Raw genomic sequence first — 16773 nt, forward strand, 5'->3', positions numbered from 1 at the left:
TTCAGGCTTTTGTCTGGACCATAAGGGCTAAAAGTTTACCATTTTATTTATGAGAAACCTGAGATTCTTAGAATATTAATGGCTGCTAGCCAAATTCAAGGGCTCTAAGAAAAACAATGACCGTTCGGAGACTCACATATAAAGCTGGGAGAATTTGCTCTCAGCTTGTGTTGGAGTCACCTTGATAACTGGTCACTCGTATCATTTGTTTCATTAGCTGCAGATGTTGTTCACTCTCTTACAGAAGTATAAAATAGATGCACAGAGAGGCTCAAGGAGATGTAGAATTTGGCCTTTCTTCTGAGTTATTTTCAGCTTATAGTACATGTTTTTAAGAAGTCACCAAACTGAGACTATCTGATGTAAATAAATGTCCTTCCTGTTCCAGCTTGAGAGAATAGATCCAGCTTCTTAACATTGCACAGCAGCTTTCCACCCTTATTTTCTTTGTACTTTAAAAATGCAGGAACAGGAATTCTGGGCTCAATTCAAGCATTTTCATCTTTTAACACAGCTTCAAGCACTGTATATTTCATGCCTAGAAAAGATTGTAAAAGAATGTAAATGTATGTGGTTTGAATGCTGGGTTAAAATAGAAAATATTCTATTTCACTGAATAGTAGGGTAATTACTACAATAGTGCATCAGATTACTGTAAAAATACTTAATGCTCCCTGCTGCATACATAATGTTTTAGTTAAATTATCTACCATGTTTATATTATAAGCCAAGAAAGTCATACATATAAAACTTTGCTTGTTTGAATAATAGATTTTTCCATTTTCCAATTGACATAGAATAAGTTTATCAGCGATTGAAGTTCCCAGCTAATGGAAAATTATAGTTTGGGGTGAGAAATCTGGTTAATTGTGGAGACATTTTGACAGTTAAGTTCAAGCAAATTTAACATCAATTAAGTGCAGTTATTTATTGAATAGAGTTCTTGAACTGAGAACGAAGGAACAGGAAGGAACTTCGTGGTAGGTTTTTAACAACTCTTTAGTATCCATTTTGTACTTACAGGATCAAAACAGGGTGCAAGTTTTCTTCCACTGAGGCCCCTGTGGGGAAGAATTGCTAATGCAGTTTGTGCTCTGTACTTCAGTCAAATGAAAAACACACCACATATCAACATTTTCTTCTCTTAATGTGATTAAAGCTCCGCAGGTCCTGCTGCAAGGCAGGAACAACTTAATGAACTCCAGGTGGCAATTTGTAGTCAGACCCCTTCACCTGGTATGACATGCCTTTCCTTCATTTGGCTGGCCAATTTAGCTTATATAACAGCAAGATAAGTTCTCATGACATTATTGCCAATTTAGATGGTCTGAGGGGAATTTCATTCCATTCCCCTCCTTTGTGTGAGATATTAAGACGATTCTTTGTGTTGCAACCTGTTCCAGAGTACAAGAATAACTTTGGAGCACAGCAACACAGGGAGGTCAGCGAAGGTAAAGCTTGGTAGCATAGGGCAGATTATGACCTAAAATATGGGTACTTGGCATGGACTTGATTATCTGTCTGTTTCTGTCAGAACTCAGCTCTAAATGCTTCATTCTCCCCTGTAGACAGTCAAAAGTGCATTTCCTGTGTGAGGGGAAAGGGAACCTGCTCCTGCTAAACACTTGAGGATTGACTGGAAAGGTTTTTGATTCTTCTACTTCTATAACAAAAATTATGTTTAGTGTTTTGTCTTCTTTGGGCATTTTCATGTCTGTATTATAGTCATGGTATTTGTTGATAAATACAGTCATGGTATTTATTGATAAATATTTATTTTCAGCCTGACTAGTAAAATAGTTTTCCCACAATGCGTGAGTTCTACGTTAATGGAATTATCAATACTTTGATAAAAGAGAACTGCATAGGTTGTCAATCATATTTAAGGTCGGGTCTTTTGTTCTATAAAAATTCATCACTCTGTAAATGTAGTCAAAACATTTATATAACAAGGTCTTTCTGAACTGCAAATGAGTCTCAGAGGAGATCTCGAGGTGTACCAGAGAGCCTGAAAGAAATTGGAATCTGTGTTACTCTGAAAATCGCTGCTGCTTTACCCCTGCTGAGGCGTCTGAAGTCGTTGGACTGGCTCGAGTGGGGCTGTGGCCTGGGCTGGCTGATACACTGGACTGAATCAAAATTGTTTATAGATGGAGGGAACATCTTTGGTTTATGAAAAAAATTGAGAGAAATATTGGCCTGGGGGTGGAACTTTCTGTGTCAGGTATTCCAGCCCACTGGAATGGCTGGTGGTCAGCAGTGTCCTCACAAAATCACTGAAGATATGTGAAAGATAAGCAGGAAAGGATTTAAATTCTATGAAACTATAACTCTTCAAGAGCCATTTTTACCTGGAAACAATAAAGGTATTTTTTGATTTCAGCTGTTTAGTTCTATAGGATTCGGATCATTAGCATTGCTTGTATAGAACATCCCAGATACGCAGAATCCCCCAGGCACATCACAACCATTTTGAATTTTATGTGCATGTGAGTGGGCTTTGAAATCGAGCAAGGCTTTCATACTAAAATATATGATATATAAAATTGGATAATTGCATAAGTTTAAAATAGAAGTAGTTCACTGAATATGTATTCACTAAGCTGTCTTGTTCTAAGGGAAACTTATATTACGTTTCATTTTGCTCATAGAAATTTGAGCATTACTAATCTTCCATGCTTTAGTAATAAGATCCAGGTAGCAAGAGCTGCAGATCAGAAGGTGCCAAGAATGGTAATGAGTGAGGAAAGCTCTAGGCTGGGTCAGATTTGCTGCCTTCAGCAAAACCATTGCATCTCTTGGCCACTGAGAATGGCTGACTAAACATAGAACGTTTCTCCTGACTATAGCTTTGCAAGTTTTCTGCATTTTTATAACAATTTTTGCAGATCTTTAGCTCTTTATTAAAGGCAGGGTAAGTGGAAAAGAATCACTTCTACCTCAGTTTTGCAATGGAGGTAGTAGTTGGTTTAGAGTCATAACAGAGCCAGTAGAGGCAGCCTTTGGTAGTAGCTTGACAGAAAAACCTGGTTTTTTATTGGTTTTCAGAGCAGTAGAATGACAAATCAAGACTTTAAAATATCACTGAAGTAAATTTAAGGTAAAATTCACAAATATCTTCTGGATATTAAATATGTGAACTGTCTCTGCATTCCTTTTTGCTTGCGATGTTACTTTTAAGCCTGCTGTCTAATTCAGTACTTTTTTCCCAGGTATTAATCAGGAGCAAGCTTCACAGAAATCTATTCCATCTTCACTGTTTCATGGTGCTTTCCTTTCGAATGCAGGCACACAGGAAGCCATTGCCATGTGTCTGCACGTGGACACAAAACAAGGTGTCAATGAAACCCTGTGTGACAATTCCAAGAGGCCGCCCCCGATGACTCGGACCTGCAACACGAAGCTCTGCCCGCCGAGGTACCCTGTAATAATGGGACCGTGTGGTGGCAAAGGAAGGGTTAATGGGGCTTAAATAAACATTGGCTTTCTCAGAAAGGGTTCAGATTGCAGGACTGTGGTCATGCTTTTGGGATGGAATTTCACTACTTCTGTTTTCAACAAGGTTTTGGGATTAGGGTGTATTTTGGTCTTGTTCACTCCTTTTCCACTCTTTATATCTCACTGATGAAATAGGGGACGTTTTCTGAAATAAATCTTTTCCATGCTGAATATCTGCCAGAGTTGGAAAAAGAGCTTTAACTCTCCTAGTGGTAGAAGGAAAATTTCAAGGATATTTCACAAAAAAAAAAAAAAAAAAAATTAAAGGCACCTTAATATAATGCTTCTTAAGTAGCCCCACATAGTTCTTATGTTTATTTGGAGATTCTGGGGAAAAAACAAACCCAGTCTGAATCCGAGAAAACCTCTAGGTTGTTTGATCACTTGAAAAGGCTGTGTGTGAAATTTTGATGTGTCCTGACTTATTTACCCATTTCTGACCTCTGACATCCCAGATCCTTTGCAAATTGCTTCTATGTGTTTGCAGAAACCTGCTCTTGCTAAATGTAGGGAGGAAGCTAACAGGAACAGGATGTTTTATAGAAAACATATACACTTTTAAAGGAAGTTTTGTAAATAAAAGAAAGGTCTATTTACATATTTACATTTATCAGTGTAAACATCAGCAGGTTGCCAACAGGCTGCTTTTAAGAGGACCACTCTAAAGGTAAATACTGCAGTAAAATTTGTCCGAAAATGACCGTTTATTACTTTATTGTTAATACATTTTGCATTTGCTTGTTACCTGCAAGATTATAAATCCAATTTATAATTTTGCGCTCCAGCCAAACCAAAGGGGTGTTTTAGCCATTGATCAATAACTATGCCTGCAGCTGTGCTTTTTGCTGGGCTCTGTTTGGATAAGACTGTTCCTTCCCCAGGCTGAGGTCGGTCGCTAAAGGTGAGTTTTTGGCTGTTTTCGGGACAGGTGGCAGAGCGGCCCCTGGAGCAGCTGCTCGGCGCCCTGCGGGGTGGGGATCCAGACAAGAGACGTGTCCTGCCAGCAGCCCGGGGAACCTGCTCCTGCTGCCCTCCAGTGCAAAGACCCAAAGCCTCACTCTTTACAGGCCTGTAACCAGGTCGATTGTCCCCCTGCTTGGCACGCTGAGGAATGGCAACAGGTATGGCTGGGTCACAGAAAGAGTTTAAATGCCTGGGACTTCAAACTCTCTGGCATGGAAGGCAGCTCCCGACCTCCTGTGTGTGTTTCAGCTTCCATCATTAGGACAAACTAACCCAAACACACTGTTTTAGACTCCTGTGCCGATGGGCAGTCACAGGAAGTCCTTGTTACGATTTCAAGGCTGTATATCTTTTATTCCACACACCATCTCTCTCCCTATGCTCTCTAAACACTCTTCCCTTATTTTCTTTTTTTTTTTAAATGTATTAACTGGTGAGGGACATAGATATATGCATGAGATGCATGTTTTTCTCTAAGATTTCTACTGCTTCTGTGCATTCAGGTGGTATGCTTGACATTTGAATTCCAGTTTTCCCCATCTCTAATTTATTAAATATTTTAAAAGATGAATTTTCTGTTCTGCTTGACCTTTCATTGAAAGTAGACATCATTTTTCAAGAGCACAGATGTCCATGCAGGTGTAAATACAGTATTTAATTCTTTTCCTCCTTAGTGTTCACGTACCTGTGGAGGAGGGATTCAGACCCGCAGAGTGTCCTGTAAGCAGCTGCTGACAGATGGAAGTTTCCTGAAACACCCTGATGATGCCTGCCAGGAACCCAAATTGCCAACTAGCAAAGCATGTGCAAAAGTTGATTGTCCTCCTCAGCTGGTCTTTGGAGAGTGGTCCAAGGTGAGCAAACCTCAATAATGGTGAGCCAAAACTCTCCATTGCAACAAAATCTCTAAAGATTTCTGCCTGGGTGAACAAGATGTTTGGAGCCATCACAAACAACTGTACTGAACTAAACTGTGCATCCCTGCCTGCAGCCAGACTGATCACAGCCCCCCTGGACAGTGCTTCAGTCGCCGAAGGACATGGCATTCTTTCTACCAGACTTGTTTAGCTATCAATAATTTCATGGTACAGCTTCCAAAAAGCAAATCTTTGCATTATTCTGGAATACATCCTCCTCTTTTCCTGTTTAATGCAAGCTTGTTACTATTCCCCATTCAGAATGATGTAGAAAATTGAATTTAGAGCTGCAATTACAGTTTCATGCAATAGAGCCTAAGAGAGAGGGTTGAGAGACTTGCCAGAGACTGCTTAGAACCTGCTGAATTGTTTCTGTCAGGTACAGATCTCATTGCTCTGTTTTGTCCTTGCCTGGGTGTAAATACTGTCATGTTATTTTAATTCATTACTTGCTTGCTGGAAAAACTGTCTGTCCTATAGTCTTATTGCCTGGAAAGGTGGAGACAGCTTAATAACTAATATTTGAGTCTAACAACTACATAACAGAAGGATTCTGATGAAGTAGAGTGTGTGTACTCTCTCAAAACAAAAAACAATCAAACAAAACCCAACAAAAACAAACAAAAATTTAAAAACCTACCACAAAACAAACTACTTTAAAATTAGCATGTCTGGTGTGAAGCAAGTTTAGCTTGACTGCATCCTTCCTTTCACAGTGCTCAGTAAGCTGCGGTGTTGGAATCCAGAGAAGGAAACTTGCCTGCCAAAACCTAACAGCAAAGGGCCAATATGTCACATTAAATGGATCGATGTGTAGTGGTCTGTCTCCTTCACTGCTTGTAAGGTCTTGTCAGATGAATGCCTGCAACAGTAAGTATGTGACTATATCTGCTTCTTTGCTGATTTGGAATGATCTATTTATAAAGAGAAATCTGTATGAACATTAATTCATTCATCTACCTACCCTATCACAACATAACTTGGCACAAACTGAGTGTCATAATTGCTATACCAGTAATAACAGGGTTGGTTTTTTTTTTTTTTTTATTTCTGCCACTCAGAAACAAAGGTTATGATCTCAAGAAGTAGTTTTTGAATATATATTACGGTACATATCTCTCACCCTCACTCTTATGCACAATTTGATCTGATTTTTCCTTTATCATTTACACTATTCCAACTGGGAAAAAAAGGAAAGAACCATTCATAAATTTTACATCAAATACATAGGACATTAGAAAACATTAGAATCCAGTTCTGCTGCTTTTTCTTTTCACTGTACATTTGTATTACACTGGACATTTTGCTTAACATGGTGGAATTCAAAACCTGAAACTCTGTGCCAGTGATAATTTTAGGTATAATTTCTATCTTCTAAAAATTAGAATCCTGTCCTCATTAATCCTGGCCCTCCTGTACAGGGAGTGGTGACAGTACAGACATTCTTAAAAAATCTGATGTTCTATTATTGTCTGTATAAGATTCTTTTCAGAAGGATTCTCTGGAAATTGTAAAATTTGAACACAGCTGGGCTATGATACTGATGATAGTTGTAGTAATTGTGAGTTTAACAGCTATGGAAAAACCTCTCTGATACAGAGTATGTTCAATTACATAGGCTAATTTAGAATAGGCAGATCTGAATGCAGGTTCCTTATGTCTGAACCTGTTCTCCCCTTCCTTTATAAAGGAGAGTATTGGTTTGCAGGTTTGGGGAGCAGGGTGCTGAGAAGACAGGGGGGAAAAAAAAGAGCTTTTAGTTCTGGGCTGGGGGAAAACAAAAAGCCTTTATCAATGGCCTGGTTCTGATCACAGGTCAGACATAGCCATGTTTTGACCCAACTCATAGTGTTGTGAAGAAATAACTACTTTATACATTTTGGAGCTTTGCTTTAGAAATTATTCACAAAACAGTATAAGAAATAGAATAATTACTGATTTGTGCATAATATGAAACTTCTTTTCCTGGCCTGCATTTCAGATTAACATGCCAAAATCCTGATGTTCAAAACTCCACTTAAATAAAGCCCTGTGGACTTTCAGGAATGTCCTTGGCATAAGGTTTAATAAAATATTTTGAGCTGCATATCTATCTGAATTTAATTAATTGTGGATAGTTGAATGGCAGTGGAGCTGGTTTGCAAATTGCTTAGCTCAGACTGATCTTAATGTTACCATGTCAGCTTCCAGCACAGTGCCTAGAGAGCAGCACACGGGGCTGCAGAGGGAACGTCATCGGCCAGAAAGGGTGCAGATCAAAGTCATAGAGAGAATCACTGTCCTCCCCCTCCTTTTCCATGACCCTTTGGAGCAAGGAAGCCTTTGCAGCTCAGATCTGCCTGGTGATTCTGTCACAGTGCAGCAGGAGGGTGGGGGAAGGTGTGAGGCTGGTCCATAGCTGCAGCTCCTGTTTGGGTCATGCAGAAGGAGCCAGGGCTGGGACAGCAGCAGGATGTGAATTCCCAGGAATGTGCAGGAGGCATCTCCTCCTCCTGCAGCCGTGGGTTGAGGCTGCCTTGAAGGGGGACTGAGTAGAAGGTAGGAACAGAGCGTTCCTCACAAGGAGTGACGTGGATGGATGAGGAGCAGTGTGGGATGAGTGTTGTTGGGGGTTCTTGCCTTGGAGAGCAGTTTCTAAATCTCCCTCCTCAAGGTCATGCTTCTGTGGCTCAGTGGAGTGCCTTTTTTACAGTCTCATGACAATGCTGAGTCATTTTAGACTTAATCTTTTACCCTGAGACTGGTAATTGTAGCTGTTTTCTGACTTAGTAGTGCTTATTAAGTAGAAGCATTCCTGAGTCCAGGCTCTGAGAAATAGGAAATAACACCAGTCTAGCCCTGAGGTCACCAGGATCTGAAACTCAGCTGAAGCTGTTCAGGACCATTACAGGTCACAGATGCAGATGGATTTGTATCTGGTCATAATGAGGTCCAATGGCTCCAGCACATATTCCCTAAGATTTACCTTTACTCTCCCAAGCAGTCCATTACCTCAGCAGCTGCAAGACTGAATGACAGTAAGGATCCAGAGAATGCATACTCACATGGCCTCATACATTCATATAACCTTATATGTTTATATCCCTGCCATCCACAACTCTGAACTTTGTTTCGCTCTCAGCCTTGCTCACCAGTCACCAGTAAAAACACACACACCCTTTAGTGTTGAGCTGCTAATGAGAGTTAGTGGTCTGTCTTTTTTAAAGAAATGAAATAGATGAGACTTGCTAACATATTTATAAGTATGCACTGGGTTTAATTCGAAGTTGGAATAACTAGTGTAAACAGACCACAGCCTGAAGTATTTTAATTTGTGTGTTTAATGTTGCACTTACTGTGTCTGTAAGATGGATTTTGGAAATGGAAGATATAATACTGGAACGCTTCCCTGAAAATAAATATTTGGGGCCCAATAACTTATTAAAAACAGGACGCTACTTTAATAATTTTAGTAAACTGAGTGCCTTAAACAATTTAATTGTTGTACCATGTGAAATGGTTGAGGCAGCCTTGAATCTGGATAACAAATCCCAGTTTAAAAGCTGTGTAATTATGAAACCATGATATCCCCACAGGTCTGAACTCATTACCCAAAACATTGAAAATAAGCATTTTGTTTTATAAGCATAAGAACACACTCCAGGGTGTAGTTCCTATAGTGAACACACTTATTGAATGCTTGAAGCATTTAGCTTTTCACCTATTTCTTCACAGCATATTTGGAGCACATGTAAATGCAGCTTTTTGGGTATCATTTGTGTGCCATCGGTGTAGTTGTCTTTTTATATAAGTACCTCCCAAGTGGAAAAGCAGTACTGATTCCAGCTTCAGACGAGCTGAGAAGCGTTGTGATCTGTGTGTCCATTTCCTGGCTCCTCAGCTCGTTCTGCGGGCTGAGTTTCCTCTCTGTCACATACCAAAGCGCTGGGTCACGGAACACAGCTGGGCTGTTTTCTGACCCCAGCATCGTCGATTCGCGTGTGCCAGGTTTGACCTGGCATGGAAGGGCTCGGGGGTGCGTGTCCTTCCCCCGCAGCGCTTTGTTCCTCCACATCTCAGCCAGGTGAGCGCTGCTGATGGAAGCGAGGCACGCTGCTGCCGGCACGGCGACGTCCAAAACACTGCAGTGCCCCTGTGCTCTCCAGCTCTGCTGGGAAAGCCTGCCCATGGGACTGTTCATCCAGGCAGCTCCCTAGAAACCTTCCAGCATCAAGGGGGCTGCAGTTCAGTGTGGCAAGAGCTTCATAATACCCAGTTGTGTCTATACCCAGCCTGCACAAAGCTTTATGCTGTTATTGCCTGCTTTTGTCAATTCATCTGATCGCTGTATTCAGCCTCTCAAAATTATGCCTTCTTTCTCTCTTTCCCTCCCTACTTTCTTGGCACAACACTGTCAGCAACTCATCTTTCAACCCTAATGAGTTGCCCTCAGCCAGTGATTACAGGGTGGTTTTGCCTGTTGCATGTACTGCGTCTTCACTGACTGTTTCTTTCACCTCCTGCACTGTATCAGTTTGGCTGGACTCAGGCAACCAGCACAGCCAGCCAACATTTTAAATAAGAGTCAAGGGGAGCCTTACATTTTGGATAGATTTTGTTTTATTTAGGTCATTCTGCACTCAGCAGTGCTCAAATGTGGGGAAAGTGATAATGTGTTCACATTTTTTTTAATTCAGTTTTTTCATTTCCATCATGCTTCGCCTTTCTGAGGCAGCAGTAGGAAACATAACCGTTATAGGAACACATATATGGAGTAATATATAATACGTGTATATATCCTTTCATATATGTGCGCACTATCTAGGTCCTTCACATAGGTTTATGTTGCCTGTATCCTTTTATTGTTAGGAGGTTTGGGGGAGAAGCAATAGAGTTCTTGGCCGAAGCAAGGGAATGTTATGGTTTCATGTTGTTCATATTTTTGCATTTTTGTGACACAGATAAAAGCTCTGTGTGTTCCAGTCTGACTTGAACAAAGTCAGGAAAGGCTCTTTCAAGCATTCTGTGAAAAGCAGATTTTGTAAGCATGACTGCCAATGACTAGATGCTTTTCAACACTTTGTTTTTTTGCAGAGATCAAGCCCAAGCTTCCAGCAAAGTTCTCTGCCCACGGACCTCAGATTGTCAGTGTTCACCGAGTTTATATTCAGACAAGGCCAGAGAAGCGCATTAATTTTACCATAGGAAGCCGAGCCTACTTACTCCCAAAAACATCTGTGGTAATTAAGTGCCCTGTGCGAAGGTTCCAGAAGTCCCTTATCCGTTGGGAGAAAGATGGACAGCACTTAAAAAACTCCAAAAGGCTTGGCATCACTAAGTCAGGCTCGCTGAAAATCCACTGTCTCGAGGCGACGGACATCGGCGCGTACCGGTGCATCGCAGGCCCTGTGCACGAGACCTTTGTGCTCAAACTCATCGGGACTGACAACAGGCTCATCGAGCCCCCGCCCCTCCGAAAGCAGCCCAGCCAGGCCAGCAACCCAGACCACAACGAGGCCAGCAGCCTCGGGGCCAAATGGCACAAGATGAGCAAAATGTGGCAGATGTGGAGCAAGAAGAGCGAGCTCTACCTGGGTGACAGGCAAGTAAATGATGAGCCATTCCTGCGGAACCTCGGAAGCTTTGGGAGCAACTCAGCAGAAGACTTCAGCTCTCGTGAGTTCAGTAACAAGCGGCTGGAGGCTGCAGTCCTCCAGGGCGCCTACAGCATGGACACTGCGCAGTTCGAGGAGCTCATAAGGAACATGAGCCAGCTCATTGAAACTGGAGAAGTCAGCGATGACTTGGCGTCCCAGCTCATCTACCAGTTGATTGCTGAATTATCCAGGCCTCCGCAACCAACTACTGAAAAATGGAAGGGGGCCCAGGATGAGAAAGTTGCCTCAAAACTCACAGGCAAATCGCCAAATGAATCTGAACATTTCAGCACAAAAACGGTTGATAAGTTAATGTTTGACCAGAAGGTTCCAGTTATTATGAGGCAAAAGGAAATTCCTCAAGTTTCCTTCAACAAAACAGTAACTGTACGGATTGGAAATACGGTTTTTCTGACCAAGAATACTCATGCTGTCAATCTACTGTGTGAAACAGCTGGTATTAGTGAAGTGAAATATACTTGGACAAAAGATGGCGAGACATTAAAAGCCTCTGCGAAGTAAGTAAATAGCTTCTCTTTTACTTTTGAATGACTTATTATGTCGCTATCGACGGAAAAAATCCACCCTGCTGTGCAGTATTAGAACACACTGTTGTAAAAATGAGATAAGCGCGGCCGCTGGGCCTTCCATCTTTTTAGTGAAGCAATTTATTTTTATTCTTTCAAGTGTCTCTCACGTTGTTTGGCTTTTCTGACATCCAAGTATTTGGCCATTTCCAGGATGCTACATAGGAGGATTGACTATTTTTGTAAGGTGAAGTGTTTTGGATGTCCTGGCTGTATTTTTTGATCTGCTTTAATTATTTCAGCTTCTCAGAAAAAGAGCAGATTTACCCTCAAAATAGAGAGGCTATTGGATTCAGATACTAAATACAGTGGGAACACATTAAAAACATCTGCCATGGTATAGATGAAAAGAAGTCTCAGCTCTTACTCATTTTAAGATGGGAAAATATCACTGGTACCCTCACCATTCTTCAACATGCTATTTAGGTATTACTGGAGCTGCATAACTTCAATTGAAGAAGAAAAATATGAGCTTTTACGGATGTTTTTCAATGCTTTAAAATATTTCTGTTGAGGACAGTGAAATCCAAAATAATAAAGAACCTGTATTACCATCACATTTGAGAGCTGACAAACGAGTACAGCAAGCTGTTACAATCAGATATTTGCTCAAGACTAAGTAAATACTTCTACTTCAGTGCTGATAAATTAGAAGCTCACCTGGTAATATTAACATTAACTTTGTGTGTGAGCCTTTTGGAATTATAGCTAGCTCTTGAGTAATGAAAAAACTGGTTCTGAAATGATAAAGGCACTTTTGGATATTTCTCAACATACTTAACTGATTAAATGCCCTGCCAAGAAAAATATACTTCTGCAGGGCTATCAATTAAAGCAAAGACACCCAAACTAAGCCATTTTAAAAAGTGCAAATGTTTTTGGAACCATGTAGCTCCCATCAGTTATGTTTATTTTGTGAAATGCGCATAATTTTCCATTAATTTGTAGCAAGTGATACTTAGATTTTTTGTGGACATGACGGTGTTTTGTTTATTCATGAGTATGTTTGCTTCCTAATTTTAGCCCAGACTTATATTCTTGCACTTAAGGCATATATTAACAAAGTAGGTTTATTTCCTAGCTTTTGTCCCCATAAGGTTTCTTACACACGAATACATGTATATGTGTGTGGACCCCAAAGTGATGTTAATAGCATTGCATCTGGAAGAGTGTGAGGTGGTAAATGGTCTTTTTCTCTTGGGTTTGTAAAGAAGGATGTCCTTGAGCCATATATAAGATGATTTGTTTTGTTGAGACACAAGTATTTTTTAGTATTACTTTTTGTTAATCTATTATGTAAATGTACTCATGGGAAAACACCAGCTGCAGGTTTTCGGGATGTGCTGAGTGTATGGCAAGTGCTGTAACTTAGAGTTGGGAAAGGTAACAGGAGAAGAGTTATTTTCAGCCTCTTCTCTGGCCTGTGATGCTGTCTCTAATACCTTGCCCCTCAGAGGGCAGGCGAGGTAAGCAAGACACCTCTAAGGCTTTGGTGGAAGATTTTAGCTTCAATGATGATATAAAAATAAAAAAGAGCATCAACAACCCCAACCCCATAGTAATTTGAAAGTCAGATCAGGCCATAGACTTGTGAATTCCCCAATCCTGCTGAAAACCAAGCTTGCTCTGGAGAGATCGATTTCTTGCCAAGCCAAATACTTTTAATTGTGGTATTCTGATTTATTCACACTTTTGTTCCCAGGGGATCCTGGTTTGTGGTAGCAAATGCACTGTCCTTCAAAGGGCTGCAAGTAGGACACAGCCCTGTAGGAGAAGGAGATCTGAATCCTCCCTGTGTGCCTCCCTGAGCTCTCCCCTTCTGTCACCAGGGAGGAGGCAGAGCTCTGGCTGCCTTTGCCGCTCTGGAACTGCAAATTCCTAAAAAGGAGCTTTGCTGCTCTCTCTGGAACCTTTGCAAGGGGATTCAGCTGGGTTTGTCCCAGGGTAGTAACCCTTGTGTTTCCTTGGTTATTGTGCAGGGTGATCCTGGACACCACTGGGAAAGTGCAGATTCGGAATCCTACTCAAAAGGAGCTTGGTACCTATGGATGCCTGGTTGTTAATGACTCTGGTTTTGATATGGAAACATCACTGCTGTTGCGTGCAGGTAAAACAGTGGCATTGCACAAAATCAGGGTTTTATACACACACACACACACACACACACACATACATACATACATACGTGTGGATAAATATATGCATATAAACACCCATGCCCACTGCAATGTGAAGTTGTTTCTTTTATTGGCAACCCATGAAACTCTGCCTGATAATAGGCAGCAGTGGGATGGTCTTGTTGGTCTAAAACCACAACAGGTGTGAACTCAGTCTGCCTGTATCTGTCCCACCTGTCTTTTCTGGCAGCTGCTTTGCAGACTGAATTCTGTTCCAAATGATAAATTTAAGTACAAGATCTATGTTTAGAAGTTAAATAAAGCTTCTAAAACTTACTATCCCTTTAATTTCAAAGAGGTGCCTGTCATCTTGTCCTCTGTGTTAAATATGACAAATCTGGAAGCCAGCAGTTTCTCAGCAGTTGTTGGAGGTACAGTTGTGGCAAGAATCGGAGGAAACGTTTTGATTGAATGTCCAGTGAAAGGTAAGTAAGAACTGCACTAATGTTGCTTGTAATGTTGCAATCAGAAGTTTACCTTATATCTTGAAAGAAATTACCAGTGAAGACAGAAAATCATTGATCATTAGTCTTTTTTTATTAGGCCTTTCACCCACAGCAGTCCTATTTATTTTCTGCCTGTCACTTCAATTTGCATGCACATCTGTATGTTCTGGGTTTCCTTTAAATGGGATTTCTTTCCAAGAAGTGGTCTTGGGCTCCACTACAGAGCTTAAAGCCCACCAGAGTGCAAAGTTATCTTGCTGCAATAGTGAGCGTGGCCAGCTGACTTGCTCATCAAAGAATTTTCCTTATTCCTGTTGGAGATGCACATCTGTCTAGACTATTGTTAAAACTGAAAATGAAATCTCCAGCCACAGCCTAATAGAACTTTAAACCTGATGGTAAAGTAAACTCACCTTTTAGATCCATCAGTCTGCAGCTGCAGTGAGGAAACAAAGAAAAGTGCCGAGCTATGAGAGAATACAGATATTTTCTAGCTCAACATCTGTGAAGAAGGAATAATGTTAATCAGAATTAACATGTATTAAGCAGTTCACAGCTTCATTTTATTTTCTAACCCTTTGCTGGAAAGGTAGCTATTTTCTTTTTAATCTACCATTGCTATCTGTGAAATTTAAAGTGTAAGATTTCAGTCACAGCAGCAATATTCTGTCAAACATTTAATAAACTGAGCTCAGCCTTTTGTGAAGATGATGTGTGAAAGTGCAAATAACCACGAACGTTGCAAGTGAGTGCAAAGATCGACCTCAGAGCAGCCAGTTTGCTGCTCACATTTATGTGCTGGGAAATGCATATCAGAGGGTGTTGATACTGAACCAGGGTAGTGATAGAAATATATATATGCAAATAGCTCTGCACACAATAGTGGCGCCAGGCTGACATGTATTAGGACATGTGGCTCTGCTATTCACCGTTGTACCAAGGCTAATTCTTTGATGAAGTAATATTTTCCAACTATAGTTTGGCAACTCCATGTATAACTGACCTAGATCTCAAATTCAGCAGAGAATTCATGTCACACTGTTAATATTAATATTGTTAGGATGGGTAAGCAGTTAGCAATTTAAATATAAATTAATATTTTCACAAGGGACTGTAGATTTCCAAATGCTTTAGAATTGTATATATTGGTGAGCCAAATTTTAGTTATGCTGAGACACCAGTGTTGACTTAGAAAATGATTTATCTAATTGCTTTATTTCCTGTCATTGCCAAGGAAGTAAGTATTACTGTTTGTGAATAAAATAGAGCTTGCATGTCTTAAAATGCCACTAAGTCTAGAAGCAGAAAAACTTTTGCAATGATGTAAGCAGAGTTTTCCTGTTCTTCTTTCCTTAATGGAAAGTAATAAACCTCTGACTTCAGAAGATTGAATTTAATAGCACCTTATGCTGATACTTCTGTCAGTTAGGTGGGACCCAAAAATATGTCCATTTGCAGTGTAGGAGGATGAGAACTTCATTGTGAATGCTGATAAAACATGATCTGAATGATCACACCTGCAAAAGTAATGATAAGAGAAGCCCTTCTTGTGGAGTCAGGGAGACTTTGGCTGGATCTGCAGCACCTCTTCCTCACTGCCCTTGCTCCTGACTGCTCTGCAGAGGATGTGTTTGTCCTGTGAGTTTCACTGGGTGAAACATCGCTGGAGAAGTCTTTGCATTCTCCATGTTCTGCCGGGAGCTTATTCAGGATCCTTCTACACAGACATTACTCATGCAGATTTCTCACTGGTGTCACATCTGGTCTCTGGGACTCCTGCTAGCCCCCAAAATAGTTCTCCACAAGAAGAACCATCTAATGAATAAAGTGTCCATGTGCGTGAAGATTATTAGTGCTATGTCAGTATTAGAATTCTTAAATTGCTTTTAAATTCCTTGGCTGCAGTGACCTCTGAGGGTTTTTTTTTTTCTGTAGAATAAATAACCTAAAAGATGTTTTTAGAGTTGTTCAATCCATAGTTTCTTCTGCAAAGAAATTGACCTGTTGAAGATGTAAAGTTTAATATTTTGTGCAGTGTTGGCCTTTTGGATGCATGTTTTTCTTCTTTTTCATTGTTGCTGATTTGGTTCCTTTATCCTTTTCAAAGCCTTTCTCTCACACTCCAAAAAACATATTGAGATTGAAAAAAGCCCTTTTAATTGCTGAAGACCAGTGTACCCTAGTAAACAGAAGGGCATCAAAGAACAGAATAAGAAAAGTTAGCTAAACTGTACAAGCTGATGGTATCTCTTCCCTTTCTCTTTTTAGTTTATAACGAGACTATTTTTCCACTAATTATAATAAACTCACTTTTATAGCTCCCACATGAGCATACGTTAGAAGATATTAATACATTCTGGATAGATTCATATTCCACTCTTACAGCCAAGAGCTTTTCAATCAACACACATGGTACAAATATCAATACTGATTGCTCCGAATTGCTCTTGGATAACATTTATTGTATTTGCAGAAAAAAAGTCTTGTGATTATTGCTAAAATAAACTAAAACTGTCAGACTCCATTTATCTTAAAAACTTTGAAAGTTC

General features: G+C 40.4%; 1 protein-coding gene across 9 annotated transcripts in view; it reads left to right on the forward strand.

Moving 5' to 3' along the window:
* ADAMTSL3 (ADAMTS like 3) overlaps positions 1 to 16773 on the forward strand; it is a 177760-nt gene that overhangs the window by 138921 nt on the left and 22066 nt on the right. For all 9 annotated transcript variants that reach the window (XR_005703077.2, XM_040077708.1, XM_040077703.1 and 6 more), the window contains 7 exons: positions 3288 to 3417; positions 4427 to 4619; positions 5136 to 5315; positions 6095 to 6248; positions 10452 to 11532; positions 13581 to 13708; positions 14075 to 14203. Coding sequence is in view for 8 of the 9 variants with exons in the window: in XM_040077708.1 (XP_039933642.1) it covers positions 3288 to 3417; positions 4427 to 4619; positions 5136 to 5315; positions 6095 to 6248; positions 10452 to 11532; positions 13581 to 13708; positions 14075 to 14203 (1995 nt within the window). In the remaining variant the exon portion in view is untranslated. The remainder of the gene's footprint in view (positions 1 to 3287; positions 3418 to 4426; positions 4620 to 5135; positions 5316 to 6094; positions 6249 to 10451; positions 11533 to 13580; positions 13709 to 14074; positions 14204 to 16773) is intronic.

The sequence above is a fragment of the Hirundo rustica genome, chromosome 13, assembly GCF_015227805.2.
Source record: "Hirundo rustica isolate bHirRus1 chromosome 13, bHirRus1.pri.v3, whole genome shotgun sequence".
In the NCBI taxonomy this organism is placed as follows: domain Eukaryota; kingdom Metazoa; phylum Chordata; class Aves; order Passeriformes; family Hirundinidae; genus Hirundo; species Hirundo rustica.